This window comes from Gopherus flavomarginatus, chromosome 1, assembly GCF_025201925.1.
Source record: "Gopherus flavomarginatus isolate rGopFla2 chromosome 1, rGopFla2.mat.asm, whole genome shotgun sequence".
NCBI classification, from domain to species: Eukaryota; Metazoa; Chordata; order Testudines; family Testudinidae; genus Gopherus; species Gopherus flavomarginatus.
Window position 1 is genome coordinate 94,631,760 of NC_066617.1, and position 22,013 is coordinate 94,653,772.

Genomic DNA, 22,013 nt, shown 5'->3' on the forward strand with positions numbered 1-22,013 from the left:
ACTGGATGAGCAAGCAACTCAGAGAGGGGATTAGACAAAAGCAGAAAGCTTACAGGGAGTGGAAGGAAGGCAGGATCAGTAAAGAAAGCTACCTTGCTGAGGTCAGAACATGTAGGAATAAAGTGAGGAAGGCTAAAAGCCGCATTGAACTGGAACTTGCAAAGGGAATCAAAACCAATAGTAAAAGGTTCTACAGCCACATAAATAAGAAGAAAACAAAGAAAGAAGAAGTGGGGCCGCTATACACTGAGGATGGAATGGAGGTTAAGGATAACCTAGGCATGGCCCAACATCTAAACAAGTACTTTGCCTCGGTTTTTAATAAGACTAGTGAGGAACCTTGTGATGATGGAGGGATGATAAACGGGAATGTGGATATGGAAGTGGATATTACTGCAACTGAGGTAGAGGCCGTACTTGAACAGCTCGATGGGACGAAGTCGGAGGGCCCGGACAATCTCCACCCGAGGATATTAAAGGAACTGGCGCGGGAAATTGCGAGCCCGTTAGCGAGAATTTTTAAGCAATCGATAAACTCGGGGGTTGTGCCGTATGACTGGAGGATTGCTAATGTAGTTCCTATTTTCAAGAAAGGGAATAAGAGTGATCCGGGTAATTATAGGCCTGTTAGCTTGACGTCTGTAGTATGTAAGGTCTTGGAAAAAATTTTAAGGGAGAAAGTAGTTAAGGACATAGAGGTCAATGGTAATTGTGACGAATTGCAACACGGATTTACTAAAGGTAGATCGTGCCAAACCAATCTGATCTCCTTCTTTGAGAAGGTGACGGATTACTTAGATAAAGGAAATGCGGTAGATATAATTTACCTAGATTTCAGTAAGGCGTTCGACATGGTTCCGCACACGGAGCTGTTAGTTAAATTGGAAAAGCTGGGAGTGAATATGAAAGTTGTAAGGTGGATAAGGAACTGGTTAAAGGGGAGACTCCAGAGGGTCGTATTGAAAGGTGAACTGTCGGACTGGAAGGAGGTCACCAGTGGAGTCCCTCAAGGATCGGTTTTGGGACCGATCTTATTTAACCTTTTTATTACTGACCTTGGCACAAAGAGCGGGAATGTGCTAATAAAGTTTGCGGATGACACGAAGCTGGGGGGTATTGCTAACACGGAGAAGGACAGGGATACTATTCAGGAAGATCTGAACCACCTTGTAAACTGGAGTAATACAAATAGGATGAAATACAATAGTGAAAAGTGCAAGGTCATGCATTTAGGAATTAATAATAAGAATTTTGGATATACGTTGGGGGCGCATCAGTTGGAAGCGACGGAGGAAGAGAAGGACCTTGGGGTACTGGTTGATAGCAGGATGACTATGAGTCGCCAATGTGATACGGCTGTTAAAAAAGCAAATGCGATTTTGGGATGCATCAGGCGGGGTATTTCCTGCAAGGATAAGGATGTGTTAGTACCGTTGTATACGGCATTGGTGAGACCCCATCTGGAATACTGTGTGCAGTTCTGGTGTCCCATGTTCAAGAAGGATGAATTCAAACTGGAACAGGTTCAGAGACGGGCTACGAGGATGATCCGAGGAATGGAAAAACTGCCTTATGAAAGGAGACTCAAAGAGCTTGGCTTGTTTAGCCTGGCCAAAAGAAGGCTGAGGGGGGATATGCTCGCCCTATATAAATATATCAAGGGGGTTAACGTTAGGGAGGGAGAGGAATTATTTAAGTTTAGTACTAATGTAGCCATGAGGACGAATGGGTATAAACTGGATATTAGGAAGTTTAGACTTGAAATTAGACGAAGGTTTCTGACCATTAGGGGAGTGAAGTTCTGGAATAGCCTTCCGAGGGAAGTAGTAGGGGCAAAAGACTTTCCTGGCTTTAAGACAAAGCTTGATAAGTATATGGAGGGGATGTTATGATAGGATCGTTAATTTGGGCAATTGATCTTGAATTACCACCAGACAGGTCTGCTCAATGGTCTGCGGGGAGATGTTGCATGCGATGGGTACTGAGTTGCTGCGGAGAATTCCTTCTTGGGTGCTAGCTGGTGACTCTTGCCCACATGCTCAGGGTTTAGCTGATCGCCATATTTGGGGTCGGGAAGGAATTTTCCTCCAGGGCGGATTGGCAGGTGCCCTGGAGGTTTTTCGCCTTCCCCTGCAGCGTGGGGCACGAGTCGCTTGCTGGTGGTGTCTCTGCAGCTTGAGGTCTTCAAACCATTTTTGAGGATTTCAATAACTCGGTCCTGGGATAGGGGTTGTTATAAAATTGGATGGGTGGGGTTCTGTGGCCTGCCTTGTGCAGGAGGTCAGACTAGATGATCAGATTGGTCCCTTCTGACCTATGAGTCTAAATCAGATGCACGTATCTCCCGTTCCTCCTCCCAGAAAGCTAAAACACTGCCTCAGCGGTCTTCCTGATCACCACCAGACCAAGGGACAAGAGACTGGCTCTGGAAAATCAGATACTGCCCTTTTCAAAAGGTAGCACACTGCATAGTCACATGATCCACTATTCTGAGATATTTTGTACCCCTTAAAAATGCATGGGAACTTCTTATCTGTCTCTTCAACATGGCTTTTAGCCATCTTCAGATATTAAACAACTTCAATTTAGAGACAAATGAAAGACCAAATACAAGAGTAACATGATACAAAAGCAAGAACTAGAATGATTTGTTAGATAGCTTATCTATGAACAGTATCAGTTAAAACAAAATGGAATCAAGATTGATTTGTCTGTAGTGCCCAGCATGATGGGGCCCTGATGCCTAATTGAGGCCCCTACATGTTCCCAAAATATAAATAATAATGAGGGTTTCATCAACATGATCATGATACAAGTCTACTCAGGGGCTAGAAATTATGAAAAATTGCATTGCCCTTACCTTGATAAGAGCAGAGCAGTGACCCATGTCCCACTGATATCTCCCAAAGCCTGCTGGGTCACCCTTATACCAACCCACTGCTGAATACGTGAATAATGCAGGAATAAGGTCCAGTAGATCTCCAACTGCATTCAGGAAGCGGACATCAAAGACACTCAGGGGCTGGGAGGCAAAGAGACCAAAAAAATATATATATTTTCAGATGGAGAAGTGACTGAGTGAGCAAATTCAGCTGTTAATAAAAGTTCATTTTTCTTTCACCCCCAAAGGAATCATTAAGTTATCCCCTTTATATAAAATATTCGCATGTTCACATAATGCTTTTGCAATGACACTATATTGACACTGGAATACTGCTACAGAGAAAACAACTAAGGAAGAAAAGGAGAGGTTAACAAGAATTATTAAAACCTGTTGTACCTGTACAGAAAACCCAGAGTCAGCAGATACTGTACTGTTAGGTTTGAAAACTTAGTCAGTTGTACATTTATCTAAATGCCTTTATTAATGACCCAGATGAGCACTCAGATCTCAAAGACTTTGGGCTTGTCTACATGAGAAAAAAAGCTCACAATAACTAATGTGTTTAGCTATACCCTACTAACTTCCCTGTGCATACAAACCCTTCGATAAAACACATCCTGAGGATGGAGATGAATGATGCCTGGGGAGTTAGGTAAGCTTAGTGATACTAGACAAATGTGAAACTACTTGCTCAGACTGGTTAATAGAGAGAGCCAGTCACCAGAAACTAGACTAAGGACTTTCAAAAATCCCATCCTGGCTTTAGGAGACCAGAGTGATCTAATTCACAGTTCATTTGTAACCTATCATTTGGTAGTCTCTCCCCTGGCCTCTTCCAGATAAACATTTAAACAGAAGTCTAATCTTAAGCCTTCTTGACTCCAGGGTAATTTTTAGAAAATCCTCCATGGTTGTTATCATACCCTTAGTGTAGACAAGGCTCAGTAGGGTCACAGAGTGCTTGTGCCTCAAGGAATAAGACTGGGAGATTTGCAAGGGGAAGCATTCAGGTAGGAAAGAAGTACAGTAACTCCATGAAGCCTTGTTCCTAACCATGAAGCTGGCCTCTCTGAAGAGAGACTGCTGGGGAGAGATGGAAGAGAAGAGAACAGTATTCTCTCAATTGCTACCCATTTTCACATGCAAGTCAAATAGAGAACTGTATTGCCCACGAGCTATTCGGACCATTCTGCTTTTGCAGTGGAAATCATCATCAGAAAGAATGTAATACACTGCTTTGTGCACAAAAGGGAAGGAAAAAAAACTTTCCAAAACTAAAACCTTTGCCAAAAGTTCCAATAATAAGCAAAACTTCCCCACACAGCTAAGATCTTGTATAGCAGGTGAGCCTAATACTGGCTGTGATTTAGAGGAGGAAGGCTGAGACATACATTTAACTTTCATTATATTGCTTTATCCTCTCACATTTTTTAGTGAAAAAATATGGCAGGGAGGGGCAGGCAAGGTACCTCAGGTCTATAAAGAGTGGGATGAGTCAAGTGTTGAGGTTTTTTTTAAGAACTCAACAGTGTGATGTACGCAGAAGCGGGTCCTGGGAGTCTGTATATATGATAATTTAGTTTCTATATTAAATTACACGAGAAATGACTTTGAAAAATAATCAAGAGTTGGACTGAGAGATTGCAGGGGAGAAGGCCTGAGAGGCTGAGTAGGAAGAAGCCCATGTAGGTGGCAGCAAGAAGTGAGATGGAGCTGTCTTTGGCTGCTGGTTATAGGTTCCCTGAGTTGGGAAGCGGTGTAGTGTGTGTGCCTGGGTTCCCATACAAGCCACTCGTATGGTGGCATGAGGCCAGAGAAGGGGAAAGGACCACAAGGCCCAGCACTAGAGCCAGACATCACATATAAGGACTGGACTTTTATTTTGTTGAACTGTATGTCACCTTGGAATGGGTGGACTTAAATCATGACCTGGCTGCAGGATCACCATAGGCGGAGGCTGACCTCCAGAGGATCTGTCTGCAGGGGGTGCCAGACAGGGTGAGAGCTGCCATACCTGACCATAAGGAGCAACTCCAGGAGTGAGTTGACCCCTTCACAGTGATCTACTTAAAAGGCCCATGTTCTTTGGCAGTGTGTGCAAGGTAAGTGATTGTGATGATGCATACACCATTGCTGACTGGATCAGCACAATACTTGTATACTGTCTGCAAGGGATTTTCAAAAGCACTCAGTGCTGGTCTGACTCTTTCCCTCACTGATGTCAATGGTAAAATTCCCAATGACTTCAATGGGAGCAGGCCTAGGCCAATGCTGAGTGCTTTAGAACATCCCCCATGTGGCATTAAGTCATGATCACCCAGAACCTGGAACAAGCATCCCTCTAGGGAGAAAGGGAAGAGGGAGAAAAGGGAACATCACAAGCATACTCCTACATGTCTAAAGTCTTCTGATGAATCAGTTTGCTTAGGAATTAGCATCTCATCTTCAGGATTCCGGGAGAGCCTCACGACACTGATCAAATTTCTGCAGAAACTCCTTTTAAAATCCAAAGGATTCTGTATAGTTAGGGCCCTACCAAACTCACCATAGATGCCGACTTCCCCTTTACCCAGCTCTGAAGGCAGAAGCACAGAAGTAAGGCTGGCATGGCATGGTATTGCTACTCTTACTTTTGCACTGCTGCTGGCAAGGCACTGTCTTCAGAGCTGGGTGCCCGGCTAACAGCTGCTGCTCTCCAGCCATCCAGATCTGAAAGCAGCACAGAAGCAAGTGCGGCAATACTGCGACCCCCCCCCCTTAAAATAACTTTGTGACCCTCCTGCAACTCCCTTTTGGTTCAGGACCCCCAAATTGAGAAACACTGGTCTCCCCCATGAAAACTGTATAACATAGGCTAAAACCACACAAAGGACTCGATTTCACAGGGGAGACCAGATTTCATGGTCCATGACGCGTTTTTCATGGCCGTGAATTTGGTAGGGCTCCAGTTATGAAAGCTTGTGCACTCTTGTCTGAGACTCAAGCTTTTTTAACATAATCTCAACAATTCTGGCTGTAGATGTTCAGACTCACCCCTGCAGCACCTCCTGCTAGTGACTCCTGGGGATTAGCTCTTTTTCCAGCCAGTAGCATCCTCTGCAGGCCAGTGATCCACTTGTCCTCTTGGCCCCCATGTCCCTCCCTGGACCCAGTGCCCTGTTGTCCGGGGTGCTGCCCCCTGGCAGTAACCCCTCAGTCTTAGGGTCTCCCCTCCCTAGGGAACCCCCAACCCACTATCCCCACCTTGCCTCAGTATCAGGCTACTGCCAGGCATCATCTAGCCCCACACCCTGGGGCAGACTGCAGTATCAGCCTGCTCATCACTGGCAAGGTGGGTTTGGACCTGCTGCCTTGGCCTACCCCTGGGCTGCCCTCTGCAACCCCCAGTACCCATTGACCTTGTCTAGGCCACAGCCTGGGGCTTTCCAAGCTGGAATTCCTCAGCCTTTCCCCAGCCCTGCTTCACTCAGGTACCCTGTCTCTAGCTCCCTGCAGCCAGGCCCATCTCCGTCTACAAACAGAGAGAGGCTTCTGGCTCCCAGCCTCTTATAGGGGCCAGCTGGGCCTGATTGGAGCATGGCCACAGCTGAGCCTACTTTCCCCAATCAGCCCAGGATTCTTGCCCCAGCCACAGCCCTCTTCTGGTCTTTTTAAGCCCTTCAAGACAGGAGCAGGGGACCACCCTGCTACACTGGCCTACAACCTCCTGGTCAACCTCTTCCTGGCCCTGGCTAAAATGGCTATCTACAAAACCAGGGAGAGGAGGTTGGCCGATGGAGACTCCGGTGACTGTGGGGCTTGTGTCCAGTCATTGCCCGGATACGTGAACGGACTAGAGTTCCTCTGGGCGGCGTCCACTAGCTCCCTTGAAGCCTTCGAGGAGCAGTGGGCGCTGTCCGAGGTTCTCTGCTCAGTGTCCCCGTCAGGCTCCCTTCTTATGACCCTCTGACTGCACTCCTGTCCCTGTTCTTTTATTAGTTGTCCCCCGGAATCAGTTGGTTTCTGAGGTCCTGTAGATCCTCCCCTTAGGCTGGTGGGGGGATCCGTTAGCAATAGGTACACTGGCCTACAACCTCCTGGTCAACTTCCTCCTCGTCCTGGCTAAAACGGCCATCTACAAAACCAGGGAGAGGAGGTTTGCCAATGGAGACTCCGGTGACTGTGGGGCTTGTTTCCGATCCTCTGTCCGTTCACGCATCCGGGCAGAGTTCCTCTGGGCAGCGTCCACTGGCTCCCTTGACGCCTTCGAGGACCAGTGGGCTCTGTCCAGGGTTCTCTGCTCGGTGTCCCCATCAGGCTCCCTTCTTATGACCCTTTGACTACACTCCTGTCCCTGTTCTTTTATTAGTTGTCCCCCAAAATCAGTTGGGTTTTTGAGGTCCTGTGGATCCTCCCCTTAGGTTGGGGGGGGGATCCTTTAGCAGTGGGCCTGCCTACTTCCCTGAAACCCAATAGGTACACTGGCCTACAAAGAAGTCTTTCTCCATTATTCTGAATGGACACTGTCCTTATTCTCTTTCACTCTCTATTGCAGGGGAGGCCAAAGGCCCAAAGCAAATTCTACAGAAAAAAAAAAAAAAAAAGGTGGGGGGCAGGGCTTTACTATTTTAAATGTTTCTGCTTTGCAGTTCACCACCCCCAACCTGCCCACTTCCTTGCAGTTCTTAGGCAAAGTTTAAAAGGTCAGTTACTGAAGTCCTTGCTTTCACCGTGTGAAATGCATTAGACATTTTGGGATAGATCCTTAGCTGTTCTAAATTATTGTAGCTCTATTAAAGTTCATGGAGCTACACTGTTTTACACCAGCTGATGATCTGGATCTTGGTAATGATACTTCCAATACAAATTCTAATATGAATCACAAACAGCTCTGCCATAATACTGTCACACATACTCTAAAATGAAAGACTAGTTTTTTAAAAAGAAATCCAAGGCTTCAAAGAGTTTTTTTTAAAAGTTACCTTTGAAAATAAAGGTGAAAGATTTAGTGACCTCCCAGTTTTTTATTCACAGTATTCTTGCCACTTTGAACACCCAAGAATTATTTGCCCACAAACCAATTAAGAAAGCAATCTTCCAATCTAAGTGTGCATTCTAAAATCATTCCCAACCCAACCAGCATTCAAGAAGACAGAGTTGCAAATCAGTTTTAGAGAACACATCTCTGATCTGCACTGAAGATTTGTTTGTTATATCATCTATACCAAACATCCACTAATGTTAATGGAAGCTTTGTATGCTGAATACAGGGCTGGCTCCACGGTTTTCGCCACCCTAAGTGGCAAAAAAAAAACAAAAAACAAAAAACAAAAAAAAACAAAAAAAAAAAAAAACCAGCCACGATCGGCGCCTGCTCCACTGCACCGCTTTCTTCTTCAGTGGCAATTCGGCGGCCAGTCCTTCCCTCCGAGAGGGACCAATGGACCCGCCACCGAATTGCCACCAAAGACCCTGACGTTCCGCTCCTTCCCCTTGGCCGCCCCAAGCACCTGCTTGCTGAGCTGGTGCCTGGAGCCGGCCCTGGCAGAATAGGTAAGCAGAGACCTTTGTCTTTAAATATCTCCTATGTCTTTGACTTTAAGTTACCCTGTCCTTCCCTTCTCCCCCTAGAATCACTTAGAGAGCTTCATCAGTCTTACTCTTCGCTTGTGGTGCTTAGCCCATTCTTGGGCTCCCATGTACAGCCCATCCAGCTGTGCAATAACATAGCCAGCATGCCTCCAGAAGGGGTCATCCTTATTATTTTTTATTTGTTTTCTGGTCCATTGATCCTGTTTCCTGCAAAGGAAAAAAAAATTGGTTTTACAGAGCACTCTTGATATTCCATGTATCCTACAAAGAACAACACTTTACATCGTAATTAACTAAATAATAGAGTGAATTAACCATAGCCAAATGTAGTTGTGATAATGATGCTCAGCAATAGCTGTCTCCTCCCCTCCCCTTCCCCTCCACCTCCCAGACAGAGCTTAGAACATAAAACACAATGTTTTGTTAAAACAGGCCAGATCAAATTCTGGCCCCTGCTCCGGCCCCTTTACCCAAGTCTGGTAAGCATACAGGAGTATAAAATGACTGCAACAGAATTCCCCCAGTGCTGTGCAGGGTAGGACTGACATAAATGGCCGTATGATGTCCCCATTCCCCCCTCCCCATAGGCTCAGGAATAGTGTGCATCCTGGGAACATTTCGGGGCATGGTCATAGCTCTCAGGGCTACAGCTTTTCTGTATTGTATAGCAGCCTATAGGCAGCCCAGAAAAGGTTGCTGTAAAGCAGATCAGTTCCCACAGCAATCCATAATCTGGGCCATGGAATGGTGGTATAAAGCCACTTCCACCCCCATCCACCTCCCTGGGCTGCACCTGCTGTGCTGACTCTCTTTGGAGATGCAGCATAGAACTTCACCTGGAATGTTTGCCAGGGCATAGTGATTGCCTGCTATTCTTTTCATGCTGAAAGACCTGAGGATCCCATCACTCTTTTATTTCTAAGCCATGAACTCAAGAATCACATTTCTAGTAACTCAGTACATACCCCATAAACTCCTGAACTCTGCTTAGAACGGTGGGATTCTTAATTAGTTGCGGATACAGGTTTGAAGTATGGTCATACATACGCCTGAAAGAGTAAGTGTTGAAAGTTATTTTCTGCCATTTTCCCTTCATTTCTTTCAATTCTGGCTTCATGAATAGTAACAGATAAGCAGCACAGTTTGCAAGTCAGCTGTTTCTTTATCACTCTATTAACTTTGCATCTCTGGTGCAAGACAAACCATGAGGCATATAATAAGACTTTTCAGAGTATAAATGGCATAGCTCACCACCCACTCAAACTGTCTTACTATGGAAAAAGATGAGAGAGTGAGATTAAAGTATCCCTATAATGAAACTTCTGTTTTCAAGCGTGCTTTAGGTCAGTAGCATCTTGGATGTCCTAGCACATTAATTGAAAGTATGACACAAATGGGTTACTGGAAGATGATCTCACTTGGGATCAAGAAAGCAATCAGGTGGATGCTGATCTGATAGCTCGTGAAAAACTCAACTGACATCTAACAGTGTTTTACTTACCAGTTAACCAAGTGTTTCTTCCTTAATGGATTAGCTAAATAGCTCAGCAAAAAATGTATATTTAGAGAGGGAAGAAGGGGTCCTGCACACTTCTAGAGCACCAAAGACTCTCTCTGGCTGTACTGTTTTGAGAAAGAGGAATGGATGGGAATTGCCAAGAGCTTTGCTGGGATCCAGAGTGAGCAGAACTAAGCCACTCATCCGTGTAGGGAGCTCCCGCCTAGCAGTGAGAGCAATACATCAGAGCCAAGTACATAACCTGGGTTGCATATGATCATGCTGAACACTTGTCACAAGGCCAGACTTCTTTCTGTTAAAGCCTGCGACAATCCTAGGTCATTTCACCAAAAGGGCAACCCTCACTGGGAGGAATAGGTTTGCAAGATCTGCAAGCCTTATTCCCAGTTCCTCTCTGAAGGTGAAATGCATTCTTGTGCAGAGGGCCTATGCACCACTTATGTCTCTTGTAAGCAGAAAACTTTCATCTCTGCTCTGCTCCCATTGTACCACTCAGGCGGCACAAAGCAGAGACTCATCATGACTCCCCTTCTGGGGATTCCCCCAGCAGGCAGAGAACCAGCAGAGTAGGCCCCTACATAGTCCTCCCCCTCAGTCCCCAGCGGAGAGGGCATGCTGGGGACAGGGAAGGGGAATGGACAGAGTGCAATACACTCCAGCTGGGAGATGGTCCCCTGGGGATGATAGCCAGATAAGCAAGTTAGAGAAGCTCCCAGGTTGCTCTAATAAGTGCTTGGGCCAGGGCAGGTAATCAAGGAGTTGTAACCAGCCTGACAGACCCCTCTATCTGCCACACCCAGTGAATGTCCAGCAAGATAGGGCGGACTTTACACCAGTGGCATCTCTAGGCTGCTCACTCACCAAATCAGTGCAGATTCAGGGACTTGCAGCTTCTTGAGAGGCCCTGCCTCCTTGCACAAATCAGAGACACACAAGGGAGGACGGAGTTCAGGGACTCAAGTGATGTTTTTTAATTGCCTTCTGATATTTAATGAAACGTCGAAGTCTTTCATGCTTTATAATGGTGTCATACTGAAGCAGTAATCAGCTCATTAGATTAAGTTAAAGCTTTTCTATTCTACCTAGGACAAAATGTAAGGCAATCATGAAACCGCACTGAGAATCTCAAGGTAAACTCCAAAGGAGAATTTCAATTTACCTCTTGAAATCAAGAGGAGCATCACTGACAGGATGCCGGCTCGGTGAGAACATACCAGAGAGACGTTTGACCAATGATATTTGAAGTTTAAAGTTTGCTCTCTGGGGCCTATCATGTTCCATTGAAATAAAGAAGAAAATAAACTACTTTCCCCCTCCCTGCCTCCTCATTATACCAGGTAAGGCACAGTTTTTGAGTGCAATGCTAAAAAAAAATTGTCCTCATTTTAATCAGTGTCCAGGGCACTACATTAACACAGGAATAGCCAAATTATTTCCTTTTAAGAGTGGAGGGGTGTGGGGGGGAAGAGGAGGGATGAAGTACTGATTCTCCTTTATTTGTAAGTCATTTTGTTTATAACAAGTTTAACAAGTTAAGAAAAAGCACAGCAGGACACATACAGTAAAGGATAAGATATAGTAGAAGAGCACCAGCACCTCTGAGTTTATTTCATCAAAAAAAATGTTCATAGTTTTCTGAAACACAGAACCTCCCTATGTGCTCCTTAGTGAAACAGAGCATGCTGGTCTATTTAGATTATTTTGCTGTAGCCTGATGCCTGACAGCTGAGCAGTTGTTGACGATGCAAGTAAAGCTTTCGGCATCTTGGAACAGACTGTTATGCTTTCCACTTGCTGTTATCAGAAGAGGAGAGCCTTTAAAAGAGGCAGTTACGCTGCTTGGTCACAACTGCGTGCAAAAGGAGAGAACAGGGGCATAAAGAGACTTACTTATCTCTTATGGGAGAAAAGTCAGACAACGCTGGCTCTTGGAGAACAGACCCTCTGAATGCACAGAGATGAATGTGACAGGCAGTTAGATGGGGAAGAAACTATAGCTTGAGATGCCCCCATTTGTGTTCAGATTTCAACATGGAAGACTTATGCACATGTCCCAAGGGAGAACAACTGCCTTATGTTAACTGGAGTTCTTCCAGCACTTGAACAAGGAAAGGAAGGGAAGAAGATGTACATATTCCTCCTTAAGAGCTAATTTTAAGGAATGACTAATTCATCCATTTGTGATCTACTTGGGGCAAATGTGAGACAGGACTCCTGGCTTGCATTCCAATTGCTGGATTTTAGAAAAGTTACTTAAGCTCTGTGGTTCAATTCCTTATCAGTAAAATAGGTTTAATACTCATCTCTCTCTCCAAGCTATTGTGAGACTCTGTTAAAAAACAGACTAACTTTGAAATCTTTGGATGAAAGGTGATAAGTGTTAATATTATAGTTAACTTATATGCATCAAAATAGAGAGGGAGAAAAGCTGGCAGAATCATGCACTGAAATGAAGTATTTACGGAGTACTTTTCAAGTTAGCTTACTTACGGAGCTGTGAGATAGCCCTCCAAAAAGCCAGCTGCATACATGAGGCGTTCATTCCCTATGGACTGACTCCCATAGCCTGCTCTGATCTCCAGAATCCCCCACCCTGTTGATTGTATGGTGTCATTGTAAAAGCCATAGGCATCTCCATTCTTGTCCAATACATCTTTGACCTGCATTGTTTTCTCAGTTTTCATCCAATATACAGTTGCATAGCGGATTTCTGCAAACAAAAACCAAGGAGGAAAAAGTTAGAATGTTGTATTACATGTCTCCAGCAATAAGGAGTGTGGGGACCTCATTCCACTGAGATACCCAATCCCTTGTGGAGAACAAGATGGATCAGACAGTTGGTAGTGAAGTTTATGCAGCCAACCAATTCTAGGTCACTAGTTTCAATCTATAATTAATGACCTAGAATAATTATCATCAGATACCTGTTTGCTGACTTAAGTAACAGACAACTGGATAGACTGGTTGGCTCACCACATCTGACACCTCTGCTCACAATCTTAAAGGGGGAAAAAAATGAAAAGCTGCAAAAACCAGACTACCTACTCAGGCCTAGAGATGGCCTTTGAGGAACAAGCTAAGGCCAGGCTCATTGGCAGGGCAGAGATGGGAAGAAGCAGCTAATGCTATATCACTTGCTATGTATTGAAAAGATTATGGACATAGTTTCCTGCATCAGCCACAGCTGAGTCCTGATATAGAAAAAAAAAGATGCTCCCATGCCTGACTCAGAAGAAATCCTACAACAAGAGATATTAAAAGCAATCTACAAACAGTTGATGATGAACCCATTCAACCCCGTTTCCTCTCCTCGACCCCCATCCCATATCCCTGCCCGACCACCACCCTGAACTCCCCTGCCCTCTATCCAACCCCCCACCCCCGCTCCCTGTGCCCTTACCGTGCTGCCTGGAGAAATGGTGGCTGCGGCACTACCACTGTGTCGCCCAGCTGGAGCTGGGCCACGCTGCCACTGCCACAGCCACCATGCAGCACAGAGACCAGGTCAGGCCAGGCTCTGCAGCTGCACTGCCCCAGGTGCTCACAGCCCCGTCACCCAGAGCATTATGCCGGCGGCGGAGCGAGCGAGCCAATACTGTAGGTGAGGATAAACAGCAGGGGAGGGGCCGGGGGCTAGCCTCCTGAGCCAGGAGCTCGGGGGCCAGGCAGGATGGTCCTGTGGGCCACATCTGGCCCATGGGCCATTGTTTGCCCACCCCTGGACTGGACTATTCTAAATCGCTGGATCAGAGGTTGAAGGTGGAGGCAGCACAGAAACTCAACTGTACAGAATACAGGAAAAGATGCCAAGAGCACATCACAGTGTTGTTCCATGATCTGTCCCTATTCACTTATTCTACCAATTCAAAATACTGGTCTTCAGCTGGCATTTTCAAAAAGTGCTCAGAGTTAGCCTAACTCTGCTCTGGTAGGAAGTGAATGGCAAAAGACCAATGCTGAATACTTTTGAAAATCCCAGCTTTCATCTTTCAGCCCTCAGTAACATGGGACCTGATAACTTCAGGTCTCCATTCACAACCATTCACAATCAAGACACCTGCACAGTACTGCAAACGCCAAAAGTTCAAAAATCAGGAGTCAGAATCCCCAAAATTATGAGGTTGTCTCATAAATTGTAAGCGGTTTTTTTTTAATTATTTTAATGATTACTGAGCTGTGTTCTAACTTCCCCTGTCCGCCTCCAATGTGTGTCAATTCACACTGCCAATTTACAGTGAGAAATACAATTTTGGCCATCACAAGTAATTTTATGTCCCAGCCCCCATATCAACATTGCACTCTCAACCCCAAAACAACTTATTTTGTGACAAATCCCCAGTCCTCACACTTATCCTATTTACACATCAACTCCACACACCCACCCACACAACTCTGCACACCTCTTGCCTCACTACCCCATATGTGCCCCTTACTCCAGCACACCTCTGCTCCTCCTGTGTAGGTTCTTCATCCCAATCTAGACCAAGTTGGAGGAAAAGCTCCAGCGGGAGAGAGAGAGAGGCACATGTGCACACACCTGGGAGTGGGTCAGCTCCAGTGGATCTTCACAAACACCCCCTTGTAGGCCTTGGGAGAGGGCAACTCAAGAGGGCCACCTTCTCCATCCCAGGCCTGATATGGGAGCATTATAGAAGAAGAAAGGGGAGGACAGAGGAACAGAGAGAAGACTGACATATTTTTCACAAGAAGGGAGGGAGCAGTATACTCTGAACTGCTGGGTAATTTTTGTTCTCTCCTCCCCTTTCTCTCTTGAGTAAATGGTATTGGCTGCTCTCTTTCCCTCCTCTAAAACCTTCTTGGCTCCTGAGGAGAGAAGTGTTTTGCAAGTCTTCTACCGCATCTGTCATTGAGTGACTGTACAAACAAACTCACTCCCCAGGAGGTGAGGACATGGGGGAAGGCAATCAGAGAGGGTTTTCTCCAGACAGCCTGAAAAAAATCACTTGAAGGATGAGCCTCTCACCTCATGGGTAAGACTGGCTCCAGCAAGGGCCAAATTTGTGTTACTTATGATACATATGTGAGAGTGGGAAACACTGCCTGCATTCCTCTAGGTCAATACAGCTAATGGTGCCAAGGACAAAACTTGCAAGAGCTACAGACAAGGCATTTTTGGTCAAAGGCTACTGACCATGGAATCTTATTCTAGAAGAGATAAGACTAAGCCCAAGGCTGAATTTTCAGAACAAAATACATGACTCACCTTTGTGCAAAAGGTTTCCTGCACGAACTGAAGACGAGGGAAAACAGAGGAGAGAAAAATAAAAGGAATACACTAAGAAACCTGCCAAGCAGAGAGTTGAATGCAGCATGGACATCCTGAGAATCTCACCGTATTTAGCATTCATACGATGAAGATTGGCACCGTAAAAATAACTAAGATATGAGTATCAGCACAACATCTAATGCTTTGCAAAGCAGATATTTATGAAGTCATTGGGAGGTGAATTATCTCCAGTTCAACAGGTTAATCAATAATATTTGGAGGATTTTCTTGCCATGCTATATTAGGAGGAGAGCATCACCAGACAGACATTTAAGCTGTTTTAGTTAACTAAAACAACATTATGTATTTTGGATGTTTTTCTTTAACAGCAAACATATAATATTTTAACAAAACAAGCATATCAATTTTTGAATTTAGTTAAACATTCACATTTTTTAAAATCAGGTTTGTTTTTGTTAAAATTGTTTTTAACTAAAATAGTTAAATGAAATATATATTTTTAAATCAAAAATTAAATCAACTATGCCACCCAGGTCAACATGAGAAACTTAAAATATTGGATTCTGCAGCTTAACTCAGTCATCTTCACCTTCATTTTCCTGTTTGTTCATAATCTGGAAAAGAAAAACAAGCTTTCCTGCTTTTTCAGGTCCAAAACAATTTCTCAACTTGGAATTAATTAGTCCAAAGGAACAAAATATTCTTTCTACGCCAGCAGAAGCAGCTACTGCTGTTAAAAGTGAGATTATCACTTCAACAGTCTCTGAATCCAAGTGCTTAAGTGACTTCCACCAGTTCATTGATGTGACTTTCTTTAAAACATCATCAGCAAACATATTTCTTGAATGGTTCACGCTTAGCTCTGAAATTTATTATAGTTGGCATTATGGAGGGATGATTCCTGGATGTCCATATCATAGCCAACTCCTCTTCTTCAGCAGTTAAGGTTTGACCCTGGTACTGAGTATTGACAATATCTGCAAGAAAATGAGCTGGAGATAGTGCTTGTCCCATTTGTTTTTTAAATGCTTGTAATTTAACTCTGTCATTGCATATTTCTCTTTCTAAGATCTCACTCAGTTCCTTCCAAATTCAACAGCATCAGCAACAAAACAGCTATTTCCCTGCATTTTGTTCAAGGCTACAGAAATAGGCTTCAGGGTACTCAGCATGTGTTCAACATTTCTCTTAAGCCTAATGTTGAGAACTTTGGCTGTGACAGTGCCATCTATTTTTTTCACGATTTTGTTCATAAACTGTCACCAGATTAGGCCAGTTCTTGATATATTGCTCAAAACAGTCCACTACTGAGTTCCACTTCATGTCTTGTGGGAGAGTTAGTTTGGTTCCTCTCACTTTTTTCAGAGCAGCTGCTGCAAAGTGGTTGTTACGGAAATATTTTGCAATTTCAACATTAGCCTTTATTTCTGGAACACTGAAGTCTTTGTCTAGGAGGTGCATCAAATGAGCACTGCAACCATACATTATTAGGTTGGGACTCTTTTCATCTCTTCTACATAATTTCTTCTCATCTTGGATACATGTGCAGCATTGTCTGTGACCAAGCTCAGTTGAATGTTTTTCACAATTTGTTATAGCTTTTACTGCTACTTCTTGTAAGTATTCTGCTGTGTGTGCGCATTTCCTGATGTGTCAATTGTTTCTGTAAGGAAGACATTCCCTTCTTCTGTTGTCACACAAGCACATACAACAGGATCATTGTGGACATTGCTCCACCCATAAAGACTCAGGTTAACAATTTCACCCTCTAGACCTTTTGCACACTGCTCAATTTCTTTTTCATACACTTTATAAAGCAATTTGCCTGAGACATCTGCTCTTTTGGGTGGACTGCATCTTGGTCTTAATGACTGACCCATGTTAATGAAGTGCGGGGTTCTCAATAATATGGAAAGGAGAGTTTGTTGCATAAAAAAACTGGGCAATTTTTCATCAATTACCTCTTTTTGTAATCTGCTGGTTCTTATCACAAACTTATCTATGGTTGTTTCTGGATGATGGAGATTTTTTTCTTCTTTTTGCTACAGGTGATATACTGTGGCTATGTTACATACCTGATGTGACTGAAACCTTATCATCGGCAGATAACTCTGAAATTATAGAAAATGATGGTGATTTTGAAAGTGGATAGTCTTCAGAATCCTATATGTTGAGGATAGAGTCTCCTAAACAAAATAAGTCAATGCAGTTATTTAATTATTATTAACATACTGCTCATTGAGTATTACTCATTGCATTCACCTTTAAAGGTGAAATTGTAAAAGGAAGATCTACCTATGTCAACTACATATTTTTTAATCACAATTGTATCAAATGATATTACCGCAGAACAACAACTATATTTTTTGCTCAAAGATGAGAATTCGAGAATAGTCCAGAAGGAAGACAGGCAGTCCTTAAGAAAGAAGTACAAAATAAAAAAGTTTAACAACCTGAAGATCCTGCATGTTCAGATATCTTCAACGCAGCTTCCTCCTGAGAAGGAACACTTCTCATGATGTTGTTTCATTCGGGCGATCAGGCCTAGCATTTTTTTATTGCACTGTTTGCATTTTGCATGCATGCCTGTCTTACCCACAGGTAGAGGAACTTCATTAAAATATTCCCAAACTGGGTCTCTTTTACGGCCTGCTGCCAATTATAGGGTTTCCCTTCTAGTGAGAGAATGGCATGACAGATCTCAAATCAGTGAAGGCTACATTCAGAAAGACCTCAAGACTTCTGGAATATTCTGCTCAAACAGTTTCTCTTTTGTTTCTACTGCTTGGCCCTTCCTTCTCACATTTATCTCCTGACTTTTTCTCCTTGTCCAGATCTATTCCACCCCCAACAATCTTCTATTCATTGAACTTTTTGAAACTTTGCACTTTTAGAGAGAGGTAAGAGATTGACTCTGTGTACACAAATTTGCAGAGGGACAATAGGGTTGAGGTCTGTTATTTCTCATCTCTACATATTATTTATTTTAAAATATTTTTGCTGTTAACAAGCATGTTATCTCTGGAGACACAAATCCAGTTTGAGAACTGGAAAACTAAGGATCACTGATGGTATCTTCTAGTCTGAGAACGAAGTCCTATTGAGTAGATAGATAATTAACTTAAATAATCTATACAGAAGCCCCTGGAACCTCATAAGATTGAGTCCCTAATCCACGAACTATTGGAACTCATTTACAAAACTTTTCTTAAACATTACATGAATATATTGTCTCATACTACAGAATTAGAATTTATAAGCCCTATTCCATGATGAGATATTTTTGAGCTTTAATCTGAATTAAAAATATCTTTAGATAGGTTTTTTCCTCAAAAAGCATTTTATCAAAAAAATCCAATTTAAATTTAAAAAAATTGAGTTTTTTTGTTTGTTTTTTTAAAAAATGCATTGATTTTTATCCACTCTGGTGCAAGCTGAGTTCACAAAAACTGACCACGTAGCAGTGAAGGGTAAAGAATGGGGAGAGAACAAGAGTTAATAAACAGCAGTACAAGCCAAATTCTCCTGAAAACAGATGGTACAACAGGTCCAATACAGAGCAGCACTAGCATCTCCATCACTACGGTAGAAGCTAGCTTCCAATTAGAAGTCTGACTTCCAGCCTGCTCCCCAAGGCACACCTTACTCAAAAAACCTAATACTCTGAATGTCACAACCCAGAACCATTTTTACTCAGCGATGAGAAATTTCTTAGGACTGTTCTGACTAATCATATCTCCAAAGTGACTTGGCCTACAAATTCCAAATATATATATTTATTTTGTTGGCCTTGCTGAAGAGTAGAATCTTTCAATTTGGGTTTTTCGTTTTGTTTCATTTTTTAAGGGATGGAGGAGAGGAAGAATTAGTGGAGAACTTGTAAAGATTTATAATATAAAGAGCTTATGTGATGGGGTCGGTGCTTCAGTAGGAAGGACAAGCATTAAGTAGGAGCGTATAAGAACAGGGATACAAAGAAGAGGAAGTGAAAAACTGGAAGGAGAGGACTGCAAGTACTCTATTCCTCCTTAACCTAGTGAATAAATGGGAAGCAACCAAGAACAACTAGAGAAGTTAATTATTGTTCTTACACTGAAGGATTAATTTAGTAATTAGAGGATTTGCATGTTGCAAGATGTTCTCTTCCTTGAAGCAAACCAACTGTTTGCTGTTTTGCCTTTAAAAAAAAATCATCAACACTTTGAAGTAAAACCTGATCCTGACTCCCAATCAGTTAGACTCAGGTAGAGAAACAGTCTGTGCAGAGGTGCTTCAAAATGGCAAGATGCATTATTTTGCTTTACGCCCTCCCTTCTTGTAATCCATGGCTCAATTCTGGGCCACACTGGTACAGAACTGTCTTTGAGGCTATTATAGTAGGCTTTCAATTTACTTTTAAATGTTTGTAAGTATAATCCAACCTGCTGCTGACTGCATGGATTCCGGAGCCTAAACTAGCGGATGCATGGATAAGGTTGAGGGCAGGAGACCAGGGGAAAGCATGAAAGGGTAGGATTTGTAGGAGCCATGGAGAGCTGTACTCCCTGGTCTCAAAATGCGGGCAAGGGGCAATGAGAGAGGAAAGAGGCTTTGTGAAGAACTGCTTTGAACTACAGATGAAAAGAGCTAATTAACTGTTCAATCTTATTATTAACGGGAGAAGGTATGCATGTATGTGTAGGCATGTGTGTAGACTCTGGGAGAACAAAAGGTGGGCATCAAAAGTAGGTATGGAATGGGGAAAGCTGGAGGTTTTTAAAAACTAGACACTAACATTTTCTAAATATAAAAATCTTTAAAGTATATAAAGTTTTCAGTGTGAATAGAAGACTCTCCCCCCAATGTCATCCACTACTCTCACACCCCAAGCAGTTTTAATTCTCTTCCTCCATCCCCAACTCACCCCTCCCCTTCTATTACTTACTACAATCTGCAGAAGGGGAGACAAGCTTTGATATGCTCACAAGAACTGCCAGAAAAGTGCTCTCCGCTCACAGGCCTTATTAGCCAACCCAATTTAAACTTTTGCTGTTTGTTTTCTTTCTTTGATTTTTTTTTTAAATGAAGTAAATGCCCAACAAAAATCTCCATTCAATACAAAATTAAGTTTGTTTCAGCAGAATCCGGCTAACTTCCAAAAACAATATTATACTTTTTAAAAAACCCAAACACTACTACAAGAATCTGAAAAAGTACATTTAAGGGATCCACCCAGTCCTTCTTAACTCACTCCACCTGGCTTGCAGCCAACATATTCAGCTTTAGCTCTGCCCTGTAACACTTCTAAACACATGAAAGTAGCAAGGTCTGAATGCACTTACATAAATTTACATCACAATATAATCCAAACTTTTTGAACAAATAGACCATTCCAATTTTTCTATACTACTAGCATTTTATTCTGTAAGCAAACACACAGAACTGACACATCGTGATGGACCTTGCAATTATAGCTCTTCTGAACCTTTGTCACATTAATAAACTTTCTATAAAAATCAATAGCATACACAGGACTTGAGAAAACTTGTCAGGGAGACCTGGAATCTTTCCCAGGTGAATAATATTAACTTCTGCAGTGTTTTTAAAATAAATAAATAAATAAAATTTCTACACATGGTATTTGCAAAGATAAATAGGAACCAAGTGTAAGTGATGCAAACAGTTTCAGTGCCACAGCTGCTGATACATAGTGCCACTGTCTTGTCAGTGTCCACTGCAGTCCACAGGATTCTGAATTACAGCAGTGACATTGATAACAATTGGGTCAGTTTCTGTTCTGCTGCTGCTTGGGAAGGTCTGCATAGCAATTAGAGGGAAACATTGGAGCTATTCACTAAGGATGAGTCAAAAAAAAAAAGAAAAAAACACCTGTGGACAGGGTAGTTTGTGGGGACACCTCCTACCGCACCCTACAGCAGCCAAGGCACTATGGGGATGAGAAAGCAAATGAAACAAGAATATGCCTCCTCCCTTCCAGTAGTCACTGAGGGTTAGGAGGGGACTTCAAATTTAGTAAATACATACTGGCTGGAGGCTGATATGAAAGACTGCTTTCCCTAAGGAAAGATCCAGAGACAGCACTCTAATATTAAACATAGCACCCTCCCCTTCCCCCAAAGCTAAATGGTGTTTGCCTTTCATCTGATGATACCCTAGACAGTGGAAGCCATTACCTATCTTTGAATTGGTCTGTGTCTGATAGGTAGTGGTCCTCTGTTATCAGTTGCTGGTAAAATTCCCAAGCCCTGTGTCTGCATGTGTGGCTAGATATGGGAGTCAGAATGAGAGAGAGGGAGAGATTAATGGGATATGCTAAAAATGAGATGCTCTTTTATTTGGTGGTGTAGAAAAAAGAAGAGATATACAATGCATGAAAGACAGTGAAGCACACAATGAAGAGAAATAAGGAGAGAACAGATTGAGGGAGAATGAAGGAAAAGAGGAGACACACTGCTGATGATGTCCAGAAAAAAAATCACAATCTACTATAAGAAATAAAAGTAAGTAGGGAGAAAAGCCAAAAAAGCAGGTCAAACAGTATTCAGTAAATGTTATTTGACAAATGTAATTTATTTTCATCAAATAAGTTAAAGACTTTTTCCCCCCCCCAACATTCAACCAGCTCCACAGCTACTCAAATACCATTTGGCACATCTCATAATACCAGTAAAATTCTTCAAGTGTTGCTTAATTACTACTTTTTTTTCTTGCTGCTCAGCCAGTCGTAGGTTAGATTTACATATTTTAAAAAGCTTATTAAATGATGGACCTTATCTTAAAATTAGACATAC

The 22,013-nt window shown here is 42.9% G+C and overlaps 1 protein-coding gene across 2 annotated transcripts in view; it reads right to left on the reverse strand.

Moving 5' to 3' along the window:
* PLBD1 (phospholipase B domain containing 1) overlaps positions 1 to 22,013 on the reverse strand; it is a 219,305-nt gene that overhangs the window by 24,739 nt on the left and 172,553 nt on the right. The window contains exons 2-5 of one of the 2 annotated variants that reach the window (XM_050954286.1): positions 12,465 to 12,634; positions 9,421 to 9,504; positions 8,524 to 8,662; positions 2,861 to 3,022 (exon numbers count right to left, since the gene is read on the reverse strand). In XM_050954286.1, the coding sequence (XP_050810243.1) occupies positions 2,861 to 3,022; positions 8,524 to 8,662; positions 9,421 to 9,504; positions 12,465 to 12,505 (426 nt within the window). In that variant the 5' untranslated portion in view covers positions 12,506 to 12,634. Of the gene's footprint in view, positions 1 to 2,860; positions 3,023 to 8,523; positions 8,663 to 9,420; positions 9,505 to 12,464; positions 12,685 to 22,013 lie in introns of both variants that reach the window. The other variant, XM_050954276.1, reaches the window with a different exon arrangement.